Genomic DNA, 18,821 nt, shown 5'->3' with positions numbered 1-18,821 from the left:
TGTAAAAAATTATATATTGTTGTATGATATTAATCTTTTTTTTGACAAATTGTATATCTGCTAAGATTTTATGTTAAAATAAAAATAAATCATATCAATAGACCAAGAAATATCACTACAATCATGCACATGGAAAATGCACAATAGCATATTTTCATTCTTTCAGTCTTTACTGTAGGTTCTATCAGTTATCTTGCTCGATTTTGATACATTAAGCTTTCAGCTTTTACTATGTAAAGTTAGGAAATGACAAATACACAAGGCTTCACTCCAGCTTTTATTCATTTGTAAAAAAAAAAAATAGAAGAAAACAAAAAAAAGGTGGGCACACAATATAGTGTTAACGATTTATGCTGCTTACAGTAATTACATATGTACATTAAGACAATTCAGCACAAAATGCTTGTAAGAAATATTGCATACCACTGGGATTGTGCACAACATGGTGCATCGTATGAAAATACATACTGTATAAATACTCATTTGTCCTTGCTGTGGAGAAAGCAGTGTGCATATCACAACGTGTATATTCCATTAGTCTTGGCAGACATTGGCATACAGTACCGCTGTATGATAAATATTACAGCCAAAGAAAAGGGGGTGTGATTGGTTTGATAAAGAAGAAACATCTCTCTATAAAAACTCTGCTGGCTGTAAAAGCATCTAGAGAAGAGATATAAAAGTTTACTTGGCCAAACTTAGCAAAGTTTAATCTGAAGTTTATGTCTAATGGGAATAAAGCAGAACAGCTGGACTTGTGTAAAAAATCTGTACAAGTTTCATTGCTCATCAGTTCTACTGACATGGTGGGAAAAAATCTGATATTTAAACCTCTGTAATGATTCACATTTATGACGTCATTAAACCTGTTAAACCCTAGACGATCAGTCAAATTCCCAGTGTTTCCTAATAGGTACGAGAAGTCATAGTAGTTACTGAATATTATGCTTTAAGATATGGAAAAAAAATCCTCTGCCCAAGATTTATAGAGTTAATGTCACAGGACAGTTATTGGAATATAGAGGTGTGAATTGGTGTGACGCAGCTGGGCTAAAGATGTTAGGATGGCATTGTGAGTAGGTGTTAAGTGAAGCCCTCCCCAGATACAACTGTCCCAGGGTTATGCAGATGGCCTCTTTTATATAACTCCTAAGGGATGCAAGCGTTCGCCCAGCCATCCATGTCTGAGAGTCCAAGAGAGAACGTAACTGGCCCTCCTGTCTGTATGCGAGGGATGGTGTTACTCTCTGAAGAGTAGCGATAGTCAAGTGTTAAGTGTATAGCAGCTCATACACATGGAAGATGGCAAAGAGCATCTCCTCCACATTGGACGAGTAGCAGTCAGAAAAGACGCAAGGGTTATTTTAAAGTAATCCCTAGCTTGGCTTAGTGAGTACTAGTGCATTTGGTTTAAGAAAAATTGGAAAAAAAATCACAGCCATTCCACTCTGAGAGCGCTCCACGTCGTCTGCAGGCCTGCCTAGGCTTACAGAGGCTTATCAGTGTGTACAATTACTGTCTAAGGACCTTAGTAGAGTCTGGGCTCTGATGTGTACAAATCCAGAGACTTTCACAATCACATTAGATTGAGCCAAAACTACTACTATAACAAATGTCTTGGAATGCTTGTCAACAGGTCTCGTACAAATGACAGCCGGTGCTCACTTCTCAATCCACTACGCATTCAAATCAACATGGCTGACTCAGAAACCTTCGCTTTCACTCTGCAACGTTTGTCTGCCTAGGCTGTATCTATCTATCCATCCATCCATCCATCCATCCATCCATCAATCCATCCATCTATCCATCAAGGAACCTCTGTATTCCAACTAGGGACCGTGGAGGCCAATGGTGACCATTTTATTTATTCCCATTTGTATGATCGTGGTAGGACCTTCAGTCCTTGGCTGCATCAAAAACCCATAATGCTATGTTTAAAAGTCAAATGATGATCATAAAGTGCTTTAGCACACTATTATCAATTAAGGTCAGCACTGTGCAGCACAACCATTGTGTAAATGTGAATATTTACAACTTTAAAATTCAAAAAGGTTGAAAGACTTGAAAAATGCCAACTGATTTTTAAGAGTTGAAGAGTTCAAGAAGGTTGGGACCCAGCAAAGAAGTGTAAACTTTTGATGATCCTGTTTAAACCATACCTCTGGTCAGTATTATGTTAACCAAGTATGGATTTATCCTAAATATAATCACCACAGAAAATAGTACATCATACAGAAAAATATACGTAGGCAGGTCTGCATCCAGTCTTGGGGGAAAAACAGTTTATGCTCCCTATCTATGTGGCAGAAAGGAGCTAGGCCAGACAAAAGGTCTCAGCTAGAAATTATGTTCTGTTCGTGTGGAACATAGACGCCAGAGAGACTAAAAGCAAAGACAGACATATGAGAGGTGAACAGAAATAGATTACAGCCCTGTGTTGTAAATAAAATATTTTCTGTGCTCTGGCCATCCCCAGTAAGCACAAGTTCTACCTCACATTCTTACTTCATTACAACAGGGCAAATGATATAGTATATATAATGTCTTGATATATATATATAAAAAAAAAAAACATTTTGCATAGTATAAGTGCCTCTGTGGTGCTAGAAGTCTCCAGAAGGAATTTCAGCAATGCACGTTAGACAGACAGGTCGCGTCAGCTCCCAAATGTGCTGACAACCGCGTACAGTGTAAGTACCAGTTTTTCCTTTATATACTGTATAGATGCTATTTCGCACATTAACACACATGTATCATTAACGTAATATGAAAAATTTGAAGAACCACGAACCAAAAATAAAATAAAATAAAAATACTGCAAGGATATAATGTAAATTGTTTAAAATGTCAAAGGAACAGGCAGACTGGAAAATCTGCCTGTTTATAAAATAAGAAATAACTCGTTTCTTCCTTCCTTGTACGTCAGCAGTGTGTGGGTGTGTGTATGTATGTGTGGAGGTATGTAGTGATGGATAGTGTGTCTACATGTCCGCTTTGACGAAGGAGGCGAATATGCCGTCCTCCTGCTCCATCAGCTCCTCTGGTTTCCCGTACTCGAGTATGTTCCCTCTCTTCATCACGATCACGAGATCAGCCGTCAGGATAGTGTGAACCCGGTGCTGTGGAGGAACACACACACACACACACACAGGCAAACACGAGTATGCACAAATAAATATACATAAGTAGATATAGGCACTCAGGCTTTTATGAGCACATCTATGTCCGAAATAGTAACAATCTACAGAGAAGAATGTTCTGTATAGCGCCAATTATTCCACATGATCTTAGGCCCCTGGATCATATGAACTTATGTGAATAAGCAAGTAACACCGATCCAAAAGGGGCTTGGAATTAGTCTGAAATGGCACACAGAAAAGTCATATGATTACCAACCAGGGTGCCGGGACGGGGGCTGTGGGCATAGCCAGTGGTGGGGTTACTTGTGTGTGCGCACTAGGGTGCTGAACAGGCTGTCCTCCTGCGCTAACAGGTTCGCAGCGCTGTCGCACTCCACCAGAATCCCAGCGGAAAAGACTAGCACCTGCTCCGCCTCCACTATGGAGGAGACCAGATGCTGTGCCGCACAAAAACAGACAGGAAAGAAGAAAAAGACACAGGAGGGAAGAGAGGGGAAGAATACAGAGAAGAAGAGAGAGAGAAAGAAAATAAGAAAGTGGATGAGGATAGAAAAAATGGCAGCTAGGAAAAGTAATGGAAATACTATGAAAAGAGTTTTTAGCTCATTTCACAGATATGACTTTCCCTGTATTTTTTTCTTATCTTTTTTTTTTGCACTTGAAAAGCCGAATTGATTTAGTTTTTTATTTATCCAAACTGTGTTTTGTCTTTAATGCCTTGGTAAAAAAAATAAGCACATATGGTCTGGAACCCCTACTATTAAGGCATGGAGAGATGATCTCTATGTGATCTCTATCACCTAGTTAGACTTACACACTTTCCTTTTTAAACGTCAGGCTTGGGATGAGGATTTAATGTCCACTGGTATTATTCCTTTTTATTTTCAATGCTTTTTGAGAAGAATCTGTAATCTTATATAAAAAGGAATGCAATCAGAAACCTTTACATCATTGTGTCGAGGACAAGGGAAAAAGAAGAAGTAAGTACAAACCATCTTGTGAGCATCTATTTCTGATCATAATTCCAGGATATTCATGGCTAGTACAGCAGCTTTAACCATGTTTAATATAAAGGGAACTCACTGCTATGGTGACGACGGTGCGGTCAGCAAACGCTGTCATCACAACCTTCTGTAGAATGTTCTCCTGTGAAAAGAAGCATACACAGAGTGTCCTAGATTGCCAGCTAAAAAATGTGATGAGTCCATGTAAACCGTTTGATGAAGAACATTCAGTGGTTATCAAAGCCTGCAGTCCAAAGCCAAAAAAACAAATGTACTGTACGCTCCTTTTAATCGGAACTATAAAACGTTATAAGGAAAACAGACTTTGCTGTCTTGGTGGATGTGTATGGTTGGTTGAGTGGATGAGAAGAAACAGTGCGAAGAGATTTTTTTTCTTTTCTTACCGTTGCCATGTCGATGGACGCCGTGGCCTCGTCCATGATGAGGATGCTGCTCTTACGCACAAAGGCTCTGGCGAGGCAGAACAGTTGCCTCTGGCCTACGCTGAAGTTCTCTCCTCCTTCAGTTACCACTGCATCTGTAGAGGTTTTAAAGTTTTTAGATGTTCTTTTATGTCAAAGCATAGTATATATTACCACAAGGGCTATTAATAGACCTGTAATAAAACTATTTATAGGCTATTAGAACATCAGTATTCGCTTGTAAGTCTAGCATGCTGTAACTTTCCATTTTAAACAATCATGCATGGTCAGTTTAAAAAAAAATTTTTTTTAGAACCCCTCTTATAAATTCATCAAACATTATTGCCATACCAAGTCCTCCTGGGAGTGCTTTGACCATATTCTTCAGCTGGGCAATTTCCAGCGCCTCCCAAAGCCGGTCGTCAGTGCAGGTGCATTCTGGGTCCAGGTTAAAACTAAAGACACACACGTCCAAACAAGACAAAACAAGGATAAGCAAACAAACAAGCTACACATCCATACCAGGCAAAAAAAATTGCAGTATGCATCTACTGCTTGAAAAAGACACACTGCATGACCATAAGAGGCAATGGCAATGAGCCTGGACTCACTCCACTGACCTCCTGTTCCTGAGGAGCACTAGGGAAAACTCTTTCACTCCATGCATTTCTCTCTTTATCACTGAACTGCCGTTCCCACTGAATGCTTTGTGAAAGGCCTGCCATGGCATCCTGGGCTCATCACTGCAGTCCAAACCCAGCCTAGGCAATATATACACCGAACCTCCAGGGATTAACAAGCTATCAGTGATATTAGCCACCGTCACTTTTTATTAAATACCAGCGATGGAAAGCAACGATAGTGAGACAGCTTGGGTATCCTTAAACGCTCAGTTGGCTTAATGTCAATAAAACGAGCCTGAGCGGAGAATGATAAAGTGCAGATTTCAGTATTATACAAGATTCCAAAAAAGATAAAGAGTCCTAATAATCATCATGGTCTTAAGTAAATCTTAAGAATAAACCAGAAACTAAACCGCAGCTTGGAGTCTCTTTTTTAAAAAAAATATACAGTATGACGATAGGGTAGGGTAAGGTAGGGGAGGGTAGGGTAGGGTAGCTTAATGGTTAAAGCCAGACTACAGTTTGGAAGATCCCAGGATCAAACCCCACGACCACCATGTTGCCACTGTTGGACCCTTGAGCAAGGCCCTTAACCCTCAACTGCTCAGATGTATAATAAGATAAAAATATAAGTTGCTCTGGATAAGGGTGTCTTAAATGCCTAAATGTAAAATGATGGGTGTTCAAACGAAACTAGGACTTGATGAAATTACTTGTGAATAAAGGCATAAAACCAACCGACATTTACAAAATGTAAACGAGACTCTTAGATGCAGAAAACATTTGAATGATGTAAACATTTTAAAGAAGGCTGTACGTCTAGGAATAATGATCCTAAGCGAGGTGCCTCGGAGCCCACTGCAGTTATTGCCATAAACATTCCAATAGTGGAACGCCAGATACTAAAAAATGAACGGATAATTTTTCGACAACTTTCAGAAGAGATGCATCTGTATGACGCATTTACCAACACCACTTGCACATTACAGGAACTCGGCTGGGAGTTATTGCCACATCCCTGTACAGTCCTGACCATGCCATTGTCACATGTTTGGCTCATTAAAGAAGTTTTTGGGAGGCCAGGGTTTCAGACATGATCATGGCTTATGTACTAAAAAAACTTTCTACTTCGATGGTGTCCAAGCACTAGTGAAACGCTGTGTTAAAGTGCATTAGTGTAGCGGGGGTTATATAGAGAAATAAAGGGAGTTTTTGCTCTCATAACTGTGTTTTATGATTCTGCACATCCAAAAGTCCCAGTTTGACTTGAATACACCTCGTATATATAATTTTTTATCTTCAACGCTTTACTATTGAATTTTCTAAGCACAAGGTCTCTATCCATGTCTCTTTCTTAAATGATGAGGAAACTCATGTTTATTAATTATTCTCTTGTCTATTTGAGTTGACTTGATTCTTTGTTAAGAATGAAGTGTGAATTTTTTTTTTGTGTGTGTGTGTGTGTGTGTGTGTGTTCACACCGGATAGAGCCACTGAACAGTACTGGATCCTGAAGAATGATGGACATCCTGGATCTCAGCGTCTGAAGAGGCAGTTTACAGATATCGATGCCATCAATAACGATTTTTCCTGATTAAAAAAAACAAATAAAAATCAACACAAATTCCTTTAAACTCTGGTTCTTTTATTATGTAAAGTTGCGTTTATTTCATTTACTTCATTTATTTCCTAAAACTGTAAAACTATTATAACAACTCTTTAACCTACGAACTTCAAAACAATCTGTATATAGTAAATGAGTAATGGCTGAAGGAAAACAGTTCATTTTGTTAAAAGAGCAACTCAGAGAGTCAGAGTGTATTTAATCATAACCGACAGAATCTGGAGAGATAATACTGAAGCATCATTCTGCTTCTGCAGGGTCCAACTTTTGCAGTGGAAAGTTGGAAAGATGTAATGTTACATCATTCACACTTCTCAATTTAGCTTTATATGGACACACTGTGAGTGTGTGCTTATTCAGTCTCAAGTTTAAAACATTTCATTAAGTGCTGGTCAGGCTCAAAAATTGATTGGGTATGTATTTTGGGATTTGGCCACATCCTAGATCTTAACATCACTGACCTGCTGAAAAGCCAACTTAAATAATGTACCTATCAAATAAAGGCATAAACTTTGAACGCCGAATTACAAGTCGAACAGTTTGACAGCAAAATGAGATAACTCTTTGTTGTAGTTTGGAGAAAAACATGTTTTTTTTTTTTCGACTGATAGAGAACTTTTTGTACGTTTTTTTTTTTTTTTTCAGTTACAAGGGTGATAAAAGTGTTATGTGTGATTTTGCAAAAGGCTATAAATCCCTATCTATATAAAACTATATACAGTTTTGTCACAATGGAAAAATAAGTATAAGTATCAGTACTACGTTAGTTCTTCTTCTTTCTTCTTTGTTTTTCGGCTGTTCCCTTTCAGGGGTCGCCACAGCAAATCATCTGCCTTCATCTAACCCTATCCTCGGCATGATCTTCTCTCACACCAGTTAACTTCAAATCCTCTCTCACTGCATCCATAAATCTCCTCTTTGGTCTTCCTCTAGACCTCCTGCCTGGCAGTTCAAACCTCAGCATCCTTCTACCAATATATCAGTACTATGTTAGTTGAGTTGTCATAGAAAATACAATGAACTCATACTTTGATTGTGATTTTGTAGTGATTGGAAATTCGATACAAATCATACATGTTGCTTATTAATGCAAACAAAGGAGTGTAAAGGTTCCTCATTTGGCTTCAACATTTGCCAAAAATTCACTAAAAACATTAAATTTACTCACGGCAGCCGCTATTCTGCATAGCCAATAGTTCTGCATAATGATCATGTGACAGAAAGAACAGATGAGATTGGCTTGTCATGATATATCGCCTTTGGTATGAAAATGGGGCCGGTACCTGTCGTGGTTTTCTAAAAATGAGGAAGTTTCTAAAATAAGGTTCTAGTTTACAAATTAGTCTTGTTATAAACAACCATGTGTGTTGGAGAAAAATAATTAATCAAAATGACTAAATGTCCTGCGTTTATCATGTTTTGCTGTAAAACTCAAGTATTATGATTATTTTATCATTTTATGTTTGTGTTCTCTTTGATTCTGTTGCATCTTAATGAGTGTAAAGTGTGGCTGCTTCTCATAATAAGAGCCTAAATCATAAGAGAGTATGACCTGGACTGAATGTAATGTATAAAATGACTCAGCAAGACTCATCTGCAGTACCCGAGTGCTCTAAAAGCTAATGGCTCGGCGTGGCATCATTGCTGCTTGTCAACGTGACACAAACCATAAGCAGTGCAGTATAAACAAAGGAAGCAAAAGACTAGCCCGCAATGTTTCTGGAGCTTGGTAAAAAGTAAGTCAGAGTGAGTCTGAGTAAGTAGAAATAAAAGCAATTCTAAATGCTCTCTTTTTCTGGAGATCTTTTCTTTCCCCAGGAGACGAAAGATCATCTATCAGGTCCTCTCATATAGGTGCTCTCATCCCTCAAATCCCATCCACTTATTAAAAGAATTATGTCATACTCGAAATGACAGTGCACTTCGCTTCCCTCCGGAAGAAAGCCCTACCGAAAGACACTAGGAAAGAAATACGAGCAGGCTTCACCTTCAAAAACGTCCACCATATTGAAAAAGGCCAGAGACAGAGAAGACTTTCCACTGCCTGTCCTCCCACAAATGCCCACCTGAGGGGAAAGAAAGAGCGACAGCGTGAGACAGGGACAGACAAAACATTGTTACTGTGTGCTGTCTTTATAAAGACGCCGTCTTTCATTTTCCAGACTGTTGTTATAAACCAGAAAGGGCTTTGTGTAAATAATATGCTTGCCTATTGCCTGCACATCGAGAAACGTCAACAGGGTAAGTGTTTTATGCATGGCACAAAGATATACTGTATAACTGAGGCATGGAACCGATCAAAGTCAAGTGACTTATGAGAAAAGTGAACCTGTGCGATGGCAGAGACATGAAGAAATAAACACTGTTGTGACAAAAGTGCCAGCTGGGTGATGAAGTGGAGTCCATTTTGTTAATATGTCACTTTAATTCCAAGTGACTGTGGAACCTCGTGTTACAATTTTAACACTGTAACCAACATGTGTCTTTATACCTAATAAATCCCGGGTACCTATAATAATTTTACTAAAATCAGTCTTTGTTTGTACTGATCCACTTATTAAACAACCTACAGTAGGAAAAGAAAAAATGCTCAGTGGTTAAGGCATTGGACTACGGTTCGGGAGGTTCTAGGTTCAAACCCTAGCACCACCAAGTTGCCATTGTTGGGCCCTTGAGCAAGGCCCTTAACCTTTAACTGCTCAGATAAATAATGAGATAAAAATGTAACTTGCTCTGGAGGGGCATCTGCCAAATGTAGATTAAATGTAGAAAGAGAAATAACTGATGATTTTTATGGAGATCATATCCAGGTCAGTAAATAAATACCATATCAGGAGAATATATGCATGGCTGCAAAGAAACAAATATATAGTACAAGATGGAAACAAAAAACCTAATGTATGCTCGTGGGATTTGCATAAAAACAGAAAGGAGCGAGTGTGACAAAGTTACCAAAAGAACTCATATTCTCCAGCAAGCTCAGTAAAACCTAACAGCTGTTTTACTTATAGTACTGTGCAAAAGTCTCATACAAAATATGGCATAAGCGAAAGATGCTTTTGAAAACATTTTTGCATAAAAGAAACTTCTATAAAGACCAATAAAGAGTAATAAAATAAACAGTCAATATTTGGAATGAAAACTCATTGCTTAAAATCAGGAGTTTTAGACACAGATTTGTGCAGTTTTATAAGAAAAGGGCTGTTATGTTTTACTGAGCTTGCTGGACAATACGAGTTCTTCTGGTAACGCTGTCACACTCGCTCCTTTATTAATTTTTAAGTGTATATGGAAATACAGAATTATTTTGTACATAATTATGCAGACTTTATAAACATATATAACAAAATTGGCACAGCATATAATATGGTGCCTAAGACTTTTGCACAGTACTGTATTTTTTTTTTCACGTCCCTTTAGGGGCTTAATAAATGATCAGGTAAAATTACATAGAAAGCTAGTAATGTGAATACTAATATTTTGGAGTAAAGCTATAAGATGGAACAGCATCTCAAATCATTTTGAACCATGAAACCTTGTCAATAATTTAAACATACAGTACATACCTTCTGACCAGGGTTGACGAAAGCATTGACATGCTTAAGAACAGGTTTCAGTATGGGGTCATATCTCACGCACAAGTCCTGGATCTTAATTTCGCCATGCTGAGGCCAGTCCTCTGGAACCTGGGAGACATCTGTGACCAAAAAGAGGACACATGGACAGCGTCTAGCTTGTGAGGTACTGTATCGCTTGTCTCATCTTTTTTCAAAAGACTTACTATGTTATTATGTTACAGATTTATGGTTGAATGTATAGGGAGTAAGAAACCGTGGCTTAAATTAGCTCATGTAAACTTTTAAATGATGTCACTCTACTTCTGCTAAGGCTTTTCTTTGAACAGTGTTTACAAGAAGATATGATAAAATACACAGAAACTCATGCTTAAAAAAAGAAGAAAAAAAAAGAATGAATTCAAAGTGCTAGCACAGAGCGCTATCTAAACATAGATAAAACCTTTAAAAACTGTTCAGACTGCTTACTTTACCCAGTATAGTTCTAGGTAAGGTTTGCAATGTTCTCTGGAATAACGTGAACCCTAGCTACTTCGGCTGAATCATTCCAGCAGACAAAAAAAAAAATGAAAATACAACAGATGACAAGTGATGACCAGCAAACTGTTTTAGAAGTTACAATCATCAAGACTTCCTATCTCTGAGTCCAAATTCCAGAGTTTATTCTCTTTTGCTGCTATCAAGTCGGTCATTTTTCCATTGCGTCATTGAGGAGGAGGGGGACGTGGATAGACAAGGACTTTCTTTGGCCGTGTAACGAGCTATCACCAACGATCCAGACATGCTCCTGCTGTAGCGTCTCCCTCCTTACCCTCCTGACTCAACCCTCCGTCCCTCCCCAGAGTCAAATGTTTACATTTGCTGGGAAGGCAGAGTAAACGGCATATGTCAACTGGAAATCGTCTGATTGGGAAATGTTTCACACATTCCCACATGCTGATAATACAACAGGAAACAGGAAATCTGGGGTTTTCTGTGCTTGGGGTCAGGATGCCTTGTTCCGCATCTAGAATTAGGCAACAATTCTCGTACGGTATACTTTCTTTGATTAAGAGTCAGTCTTTTATACGCTACTAGACATGCTCATAAGTACATGCTTATACTCTTTTTAACTGAGCAATTTGTTTTAAACAGACTTAACATTATTGAACGGGTTTAAGTTCACACACTGATTTAGTCATTTAGTTTTTTGTGTACTTCTACTTTTTAAAGTATTTTTTAAAATCTGTAATTTTACTTTTACTTAAGTATGTTTTATGTGAAGTATTGTATTTTGCTACATTTAAAATCATATTCGCTACTGAGTAAAAAATAAATGAATGAAATGAAAAATAATAAAAAATAATGCAACAGGGAAAGAAAAAATTGCACCCTGGGAAACCACTGCACTGATTGATTGATGGGCGGGGAGAACAAACGCGCTAAACTCGCCAAGATGAAAATGAAATCAAATTCTTATGAAGCAAACCCCCGGCCATATTTAAGCGACTACTTCAATTTTTAGGCACAAGAAAGGCAACAGCTTTATTATGCAAAGGTGTTCCTTCAATTAATTAGTTTGAGATTTATATCCGCTTGTCTTTTTTGAACTACATTAGAATCCCCCATCCCACTCCCGCTGTTAAAAAAAGTAACTTAACTAACTTACTTAATCAGCTACTTTTTACTTTTACTTAAGTAGATTTTTATAATAGTAACTTTACTTGTACTTCAGAAAATTTCACTGAAGTAACAGTACTTTTACATGAGTACAAAAGTTTATTACTTTTTCCTCCTCTGCTTGCATTATAACAAGCTCACACTAGTCATAATAAGACGCTTTTTGTTTTTTCTTACCTATGGAACCCTCATAGTTCTCTGACTCTGTGCTCAGGAAACTATTAACCTTCTTCACCGCTGCCATCTGGACCTCCAGATCTGCCAGGTTCCTCACAACCCAGTTCAGATAATTAGTCACCTGCAACAAAAAAAAACGAATAAGAAATAAAAACTGTGCTTCATCCTCACCATGGATTATGTGAACTAGTTAAGTATTACACCACTAATATATACAGAAAGCAGGCTAATTATTTTTTTGTTCAGTTTGCAAGTATTTTAGACTAGATGAAGCCAATTTTACTGTGCTTTTAATATAAAGTTCCAATTCCATACCACTTTCATATCATTTTTATGTTCAACTCAGAAGGGAACTTTGTCTCAACTTTTTTTTTTTTAACACTGGTGTATTTAGTTTTGTCATTCAATGTGACCAGCATATGTGCCCACTCGAATACAGTACTTAAGCACATGCTAGTGGACAGAGGCCATTGCAGAACCTTTTTTGGATGCTACTGAAGTCAAAGATGCAGTAAAGACACAATATATTCCTTCTAAGGATGCCGGTCACTGTGCTACAAGTACTGCTCTGTTGTCAGACAGTTTCAGGTCCAGAATCAATTATTTCAACTGAGCCACATTTTCTAGTTCGAGTGGGTTGTGAAAAATAGTATGTGTAAAAAATAGTATAATATAATTTGTAGCCTGTGAGTGGCTGTAAGTTGTGTTGATATGTACACTGATCAGCGATAACATTCTGACCATCCGCCTACACAGTAATGCCTATTGTACCTATGTACTGTATACTGACACCTTTCTATTGAAATCAGCATTAACCTTTTTATCAATTTGATCCACATTACCTGTTCTATTGGATCGGACTACACGGGCCAGTCTTTACCCCTCATGTGCATCAATGAGCCATGGCCATCCATGACCTTGCACCAGTTTACTGGTTTTCCTTCCTTGGATCACTTTTGGTATGGGAAGATCCCACAAGAGCTGCAGTTTTAAAGTTGCTCTGACCCAGTTGTCTAGCCATTACAATTCTGCCCTTCTCATAGTAGCTATGAGAAGTTGCAATATCGCGTTGCAATGGTGGGTGGAATATACTGTATTAGCATGCAAGTAAACCTTTTTTTTTTTTGAAGATGTGTTGAAAGCAGAAAAAATGGGATTAGAATAAGGATTAGAGTGACTTTGACAAGAGCCAAATTGTGATGACTAGAGGACTGGATCAGAGCAATTGTAAAACTTCAGGTCTTGTTCAATGTTCCTGGTCTGCGGTGGTCAGGACATACCAAAAGTGATCCAAGAAAGAAAAACCGGTGAACTGTCGACAAGGTCATGGGTGGCCAAGGCTTACTGATGCACATGGGGAGCAAAGGCTGGCCCGTGTAGTCCGATCCAATAGCAATCTAACCGATCAAAAGCACTAATGTAGATCAAGTTGATGAATAGGTTAATGCTGGTTCCAAAAGAAACGTTCAAAACACATAGGTCATTACTGTTTTGGTGGGAAAGAGGAGACCTACTCAATATCAGGCAGGTGGTCATTATGTTATGACTGATTGATGCATGTTGCTGTTGCTTAACAATATTAATTAACAGTTCATCAACATAGAGCAGTTCTAAAATTAGTCTTATTATTATAATAAACCTTTGTGCTTTAGTCATGAAATAATTCACAAATAAAATATTACAAGTTTATACGATAAGTAAGACTGTGTCTCACTGTGAGAGCGTATGTTAGGCCGAGTCCAACCAGTCCAGGCTGGACTCCGTAAGAAGACATCCAGATGGCCGCTACTGCAGCTGTCAGGACAATAACTGCACCCAAATAATCCTGAGTGGAAGAACAAAACAATATGATGACAATTTCTTATTAAATCACAGAACTCTATGAGATTATCGATACTAACTAAACACCTGCTTAGTTTTGTAATTGATTTGTAATCTACTTATTGATCTGGACTTACTGTTCTGACTTCTAGCCACCGGTTGGCAGCAGAGAGGAAGAGGTATGCTATGTTGTTGGTGTCAGTCAGGTCCAGCATACGCTGCCTGAAGCGTGCTTCGTGCCTAAGGAAGGAACAATAACCTGCTTGAAACAGAACTAGTGGATACTTTTCTCATTAACTCCTGTCATAAAATCTGGCAAAACTGAGAGGCACCATTTAAGTTTCATGAGCAAAGTGTAAACACTGAGGGCTACAAACAGGCTGAGAATGTGAGAATGGTTTCCTTTGGGTAGTGGCAATGAACTTATTTTCTTCCCAATTTTTTCACCCACCAATAACCTCTAACCAGCTCTTTACTATTGCATGACAGTTACCAGGCAGAGCGAGGGCTATCACGTGCATCCTCTAAAACATGTAAAGAATCTCACAGTGTTGCTCGTCTGCATTCACAGAGCACTACTACGCCCCTAAATACATGAGCTTAAAGAGCCACATGGTTAATGTTATTGTACCTTTGATTGACAAATGGCTGTGATCAGGAGAGAGGACAAACCGATTACTATTTTATTAGAGCTGTGTAAATACACAGAGACCATAAGACATGGTTGATTCATGACATCTTTCAAAATTGGCCTTTTTTTATTCCTGGCTAATAACCTGTCCCATATGTATCACCCATGGAGGCAGTTCGGTCTCTTGGTGAAAATCGGAGAAGTACAAGGTCTACATTTTAATCTGAACGAAAGTTGATGTTAATTGTTAGCATCGCGAACACTCACCTGAATGCTCGTATGGTGGTGAGGCCTTCTGCAGTTTCTGAAAAATGGCAGAGCAAAGGAAGCTGAGTGGAGTCATCTAGGTCCTGCAGATCTCTGTGTCAGATGAGAGGAACAAAGCAACAGAGAGGGGAAGGTTAAAACAGAGCAAGACCTTAACACTGACTTCTGACTTTCTACATCAGTACTCACCTCGATGCAACCCGGAAATACTTCTGGATGAAGTAAAAGGCCACGCCGAGGGGCACCAGGGCAACAAGGAAGGCCGGTGTAACGAAAGCGATGATGCCAATGGCCGAGAGACAGAGAAGTGTGGATCGAGTGAGAGACTCCAGGGTAGGAGGAATGTGCTGCACACATTCAGGTGTTTGAAGGAGAAGGCCACACACACACACACACACACACACACACACAAAAGTAGAAATTAATAGCAGCACTAAAAAGTTACACTTCTGCATAAAACAGTCATTCCTTAATAGAGAATTATTTCTCGAGTGAAATAAATAATATAAAGGCCACAGCAGAACAAAAATATATAGAAGGCCTGCTAGTTCTTTCTTACCTGATCGATAATGTTGGTATCTGCAGAGAAACGGTTGAGAATTTGACCAAGTGGGGTAATGTCAAAGAATCTGACAGAAATAAGAAGAGAAAATATGATGATTATTGTTATATGGCAACATATTATGATGGCATTCAAGTCAACCAGGACTTGTAATGAAATTTCTCATGAAAGTCATAAAATTAACAGTGATACGATGCTTCTCCACGGTAATAATGCAAATGTTTTAAAGCAAACCATATGTCCATGAATGACAAACTCGGCCGTGGTGGCTCAGACCTCTCCTACTGTATCACTACTGTAAAGTAAAGAATACATATAAACTAACCTGCACTTTACTTTTGAAAAGAATCGTGACAGAGCAGTGTTTTTTTGTAGAGCAGAGAGAAAGAGTGTGTGTGTATCCTTGTCTCTGTGAAGGCAAAAATAGGAGGTGTATGTGTGTGTGTGGGGCACGGTGTCCAATGATGCATGCGCACACAGACACCAAGAGCAGATTAAGCCTTGAGCAGAGAGAGAAAATGGATCTTTAACCTCTCTAAAGAGACTTGCTTTTGCTTTACGCGCACACACGTGGTCACAGTGTTATAGTAAACAGTCCACGCATGCACGGATATTGATTATACCAGTAAGAGACGCGCACTAAGACCCAGCAGGGGAGACGATTACCCACAATTCCGCAGCACAAGAGAGAGAAAAAATGTTGGCTCAGTTGTGATCACGTGACAATCGGTGTCAAAACAAGAACCACATGCGTGATACATGATACTCGCTACTCGTAAAACAAGACTAGTTCGTTTTTCAAGTCAAAATTTATTAAAAATCTTTGCTCATCTTGCGAAACGCTTGCAAACTGCGTTGCTCGCAATCCGAGGTTCCACTGTATATTATGTTATTCTGCACAATGAAAAGTCCAGGTTTGACTTGAACACCCCTGTATTGTATTATAGTAGCAGTAAAATCTATTTCTTTATTTTTTTATTGTACAGTAACTTTACCCATAAGTGACCCTATACTGTCTCATAATAAAAAAAAAAATGTGTACCTGACTGGAGCATGGATGATCTTGTTGAGTAAGTTATGATGCAGATTACTGGCAGCAGCAAGGCCCAAAAACTCAACAGTCAGGGATGTGATGAGACAGAGGACTATTCCTGCTCCACACAGAATAATGAATACTGGCAAATAGGCTTGATGCTGTGGGAGAAAAGGAAACAATACACAAATGCACATCATTTTAATAACTTTCTACTTATTGTATCCAGTCACTTGTTCGCCTCACCTCGGCACTTTGCCTGGTTCTGTACTCCTGAGTGTAGTTGGTGGCATTGGCATCCAAGTTATTGATGAAATCGCTGTTATTATTTGGGCTTGATGAGGTCCATGCTGCCAGCCAGTAATCAATGGCCACCATGACAGAGTGCTTGGCCAGCTTGGAGGTGATCATCATAAAAACCAAGAGAAATCCTCCAGAGGACAAATAACACCAGCAAACCCTCCAGGGGATTTTTGAACGCCGGCTTGTTGTAGTGGACATGTTGTCGTCCTCCTCTTCCTCCTCTTGCTCTTCTGTAAAAAGTAGTTTTAGCCATTTGACAAGCTGTACAGTAGGTGAAGAAAACAAAAACAAAGCGTATGGGAAAAGGATGTACCTTCATCTTCATCATCAATTTGGTTCTTGGCATCTCTTGAATAGAAAGCTCTTCGCAGTGTTTTCCTCTCAAGAGTAGTCTGACTCTCAATATCTGTGTCCTGGAATATGTCAAGTTCAACAGTGACGTCAGTTTTGTGCAAAAACAATTTTCCCCACGTGTTTAGCAGCAAAACAAAGATGCGAGGTGTCAGTATGTGAAGCAACCTGACCTTCTCTAGTTCTTGGTCCTGCCTGTTCATGAGAGTCTTCCAGTGTTCATACAGCGCCAAATCATGTGTCTGGATGTCCTTCAGCGTCCCCTCTCTCAACACAGAGCCATCCTTCATTGCTATGATCTGTCAAGCAGAAAAACAACAAAACCTCATGAACAAGCCAGGAAATAGCTTAACAAATAAAAAAACAATTCCAGTACTACCGTAATTCAACATAATTTATTTTAAGACGTATTAGTCTTGTAAATGCATCAGTAGAAATTCTTCCTTTTCATTAAACTTTGCTACTGAGCAGGATAATAGTGTCAAGCAAGTCACTGAGCTGGAAAAATATTTCTCACACGCCATCGACACTGACCCAGTCTGCGTGAATGAGGTACTGAAGCTTGTGTGTAACTAGGACCACGGTGCGCTTATCATCTTGCAGGAACTTGAGGATGCCCTCCTGCATGAGATGGTCACTTAGATGGATGTCCAGGGCAGAAAACGGGTCATCCTATAGAGGGACAAGAAGTAGACAAATGAAACTGTTTCTCAGGTTTTATATATATATATATATATATATATATATAATGCAATCACTTGACAATGCTTGACATTTACCTCATAAAGACTGGACGACTAAATATTTTTTAAACTGACTCCTTACCCGAATGATTTTTGTATGATTGATTATGCCATATTACCAATTAACTAAATACCTAACTGCACCTAAATACCTAATTGTTGAAATATATTTATTATATACAGTACTGTGCATTAGTACTGAGCCACCCCTCATTTCTTCATATAAAAATGAATTGAATTATTTAGATTTAATTAAATAAATAGGAACAAATGTGTTACTGCAAAAAGCTGCTAAGAGCCTGAAGGTACAATTTAAAAATTGGTTATTTATGTACCAACCTCAGCAGCAACCTAATTTTCCCTCTCGTCTGTTCCAACCACTCAGCATTCAGCAGCACTAGTATACTAATCAGAACCATTCCCCAAAACTACAATAAAATACAGGAAGGTCTGGCTCCTTGGAAACTAAATGTGAAGAAATAAGGGGTGGCTCAGGACTTTTGCACAGTACTGTACAACCGATGAGTTAATTTATGTTATATACAGAAAAATCTAGTTTGGGATTTTCTAGTTTTTCTTCTTCTTTTTTAAACCTATGGGTTTTCCCAGATCACCGCACGCATAGTTCTGAAATTAAACTTAAAGATGAACTTCTTAGTACTTGTGTGTGTGTGTCTCATTTCCTACCAGAAAAACAATGTTGGTGTTCTGATACAGAGCTCTGGCCACACAGATCCTCTGCCTCTGTCCTCCACTGAGATTTATTCCCTGAGCAGGATCACACACAAACAAATCCAACAATTATAAATAAATAACAGGTAAATAGGAGGGCTATTTCTATGCATTATTTTTAACATGCCAGGCTTGATATTTAGCACCACTACAT

At 38.7% G+C, this 18,821-nt stretch overlaps 1 protein-coding gene across 4 annotated transcripts in view; it reads right to left on the bottom strand.

The window, feature by feature from the left end:
• Positions 1-264: 264 nt before the first annotated feature.
• The window catches only part of abcc9 (ATP-binding cassette, sub-family C (CFTR/MRP), member 9), a 49,477-nt gene continuing 30,920 nt past the window's right edge, over positions 265-18,821 (bottom strand). For 3 of the 4 annotated variants that reach the window (XM_053509097.1, XM_053509098.1, XM_053509099.1), the window contains exons 21-39: positions 18,623-18,703; positions 17,727-17,864; positions 17,366-17,491; positions 17,155-17,254; positions 16,785-17,071; positions 16,548-16,699; positions 15,503-15,572; positions 15,133-15,290; positions 14,944-15,036; positions 14,183-14,285; positions 13,939-14,049; positions 12,225-12,345; positions 10,380-10,510; positions 8,801-8,879; positions 6,671-6,779; positions 4,918-5,021; positions 4,549-4,682; positions 4,224-4,286; positions 265-3,119 (exon numbers count right to left, since the gene is read on the bottom strand). In XM_053509097.1, the coding sequence (XP_053365072.1) occupies positions 2,982-3,119; positions 4,224-4,286; positions 4,549-4,682; positions 4,918-5,021; positions 6,671-6,779; positions 8,801-8,879; positions 10,380-10,510; positions 12,225-12,345; positions 13,939-14,049; positions 14,183-14,285; positions 14,944-15,036; positions 15,133-15,290; positions 15,503-15,572; positions 16,548-16,699; positions 16,785-17,071; positions 17,155-17,254; positions 17,366-17,491; positions 17,727-17,864; positions 18,623-18,703 (2,298 nt within the window). In that variant the 3' untranslated portion in view covers positions 265-2,981. Of the gene's footprint in view, positions 3,120-3,396; positions 3,578-4,223; positions 4,287-4,548; positions 4,683-4,917; positions 5,022-6,670; positions 6,780-8,800; positions 8,880-10,379; positions 10,511-12,224; positions 12,346-13,938; positions 14,050-14,182; positions 14,286-14,943; positions 15,037-15,132; positions 15,291-15,502; positions 15,573-16,547; positions 16,700-16,784; positions 17,072-17,154; positions 17,255-17,365; positions 17,492-17,726; positions 17,865-18,622; positions 18,704-18,821 lie in introns of all 4 variants that reach the window. The other variant, XM_053509096.1, reaches the window with a different exon arrangement.

Source organism: Clarias gariepinus, chromosome 12 (assembly GCF_024256425.1).
Source record: "Clarias gariepinus isolate MV-2021 ecotype Netherlands chromosome 12, CGAR_prim_01v2, whole genome shotgun sequence".
In the NCBI taxonomy this organism is placed as follows: domain Eukaryota; kingdom Metazoa; phylum Chordata; class Actinopteri; order Siluriformes; family Clariidae; genus Clarias; species Clarias gariepinus.
The sequence above is the reverse complement of the archived record's forward strand: the minus strand, read 5'-3'. Positions and strand labels throughout refer to the sequence as shown.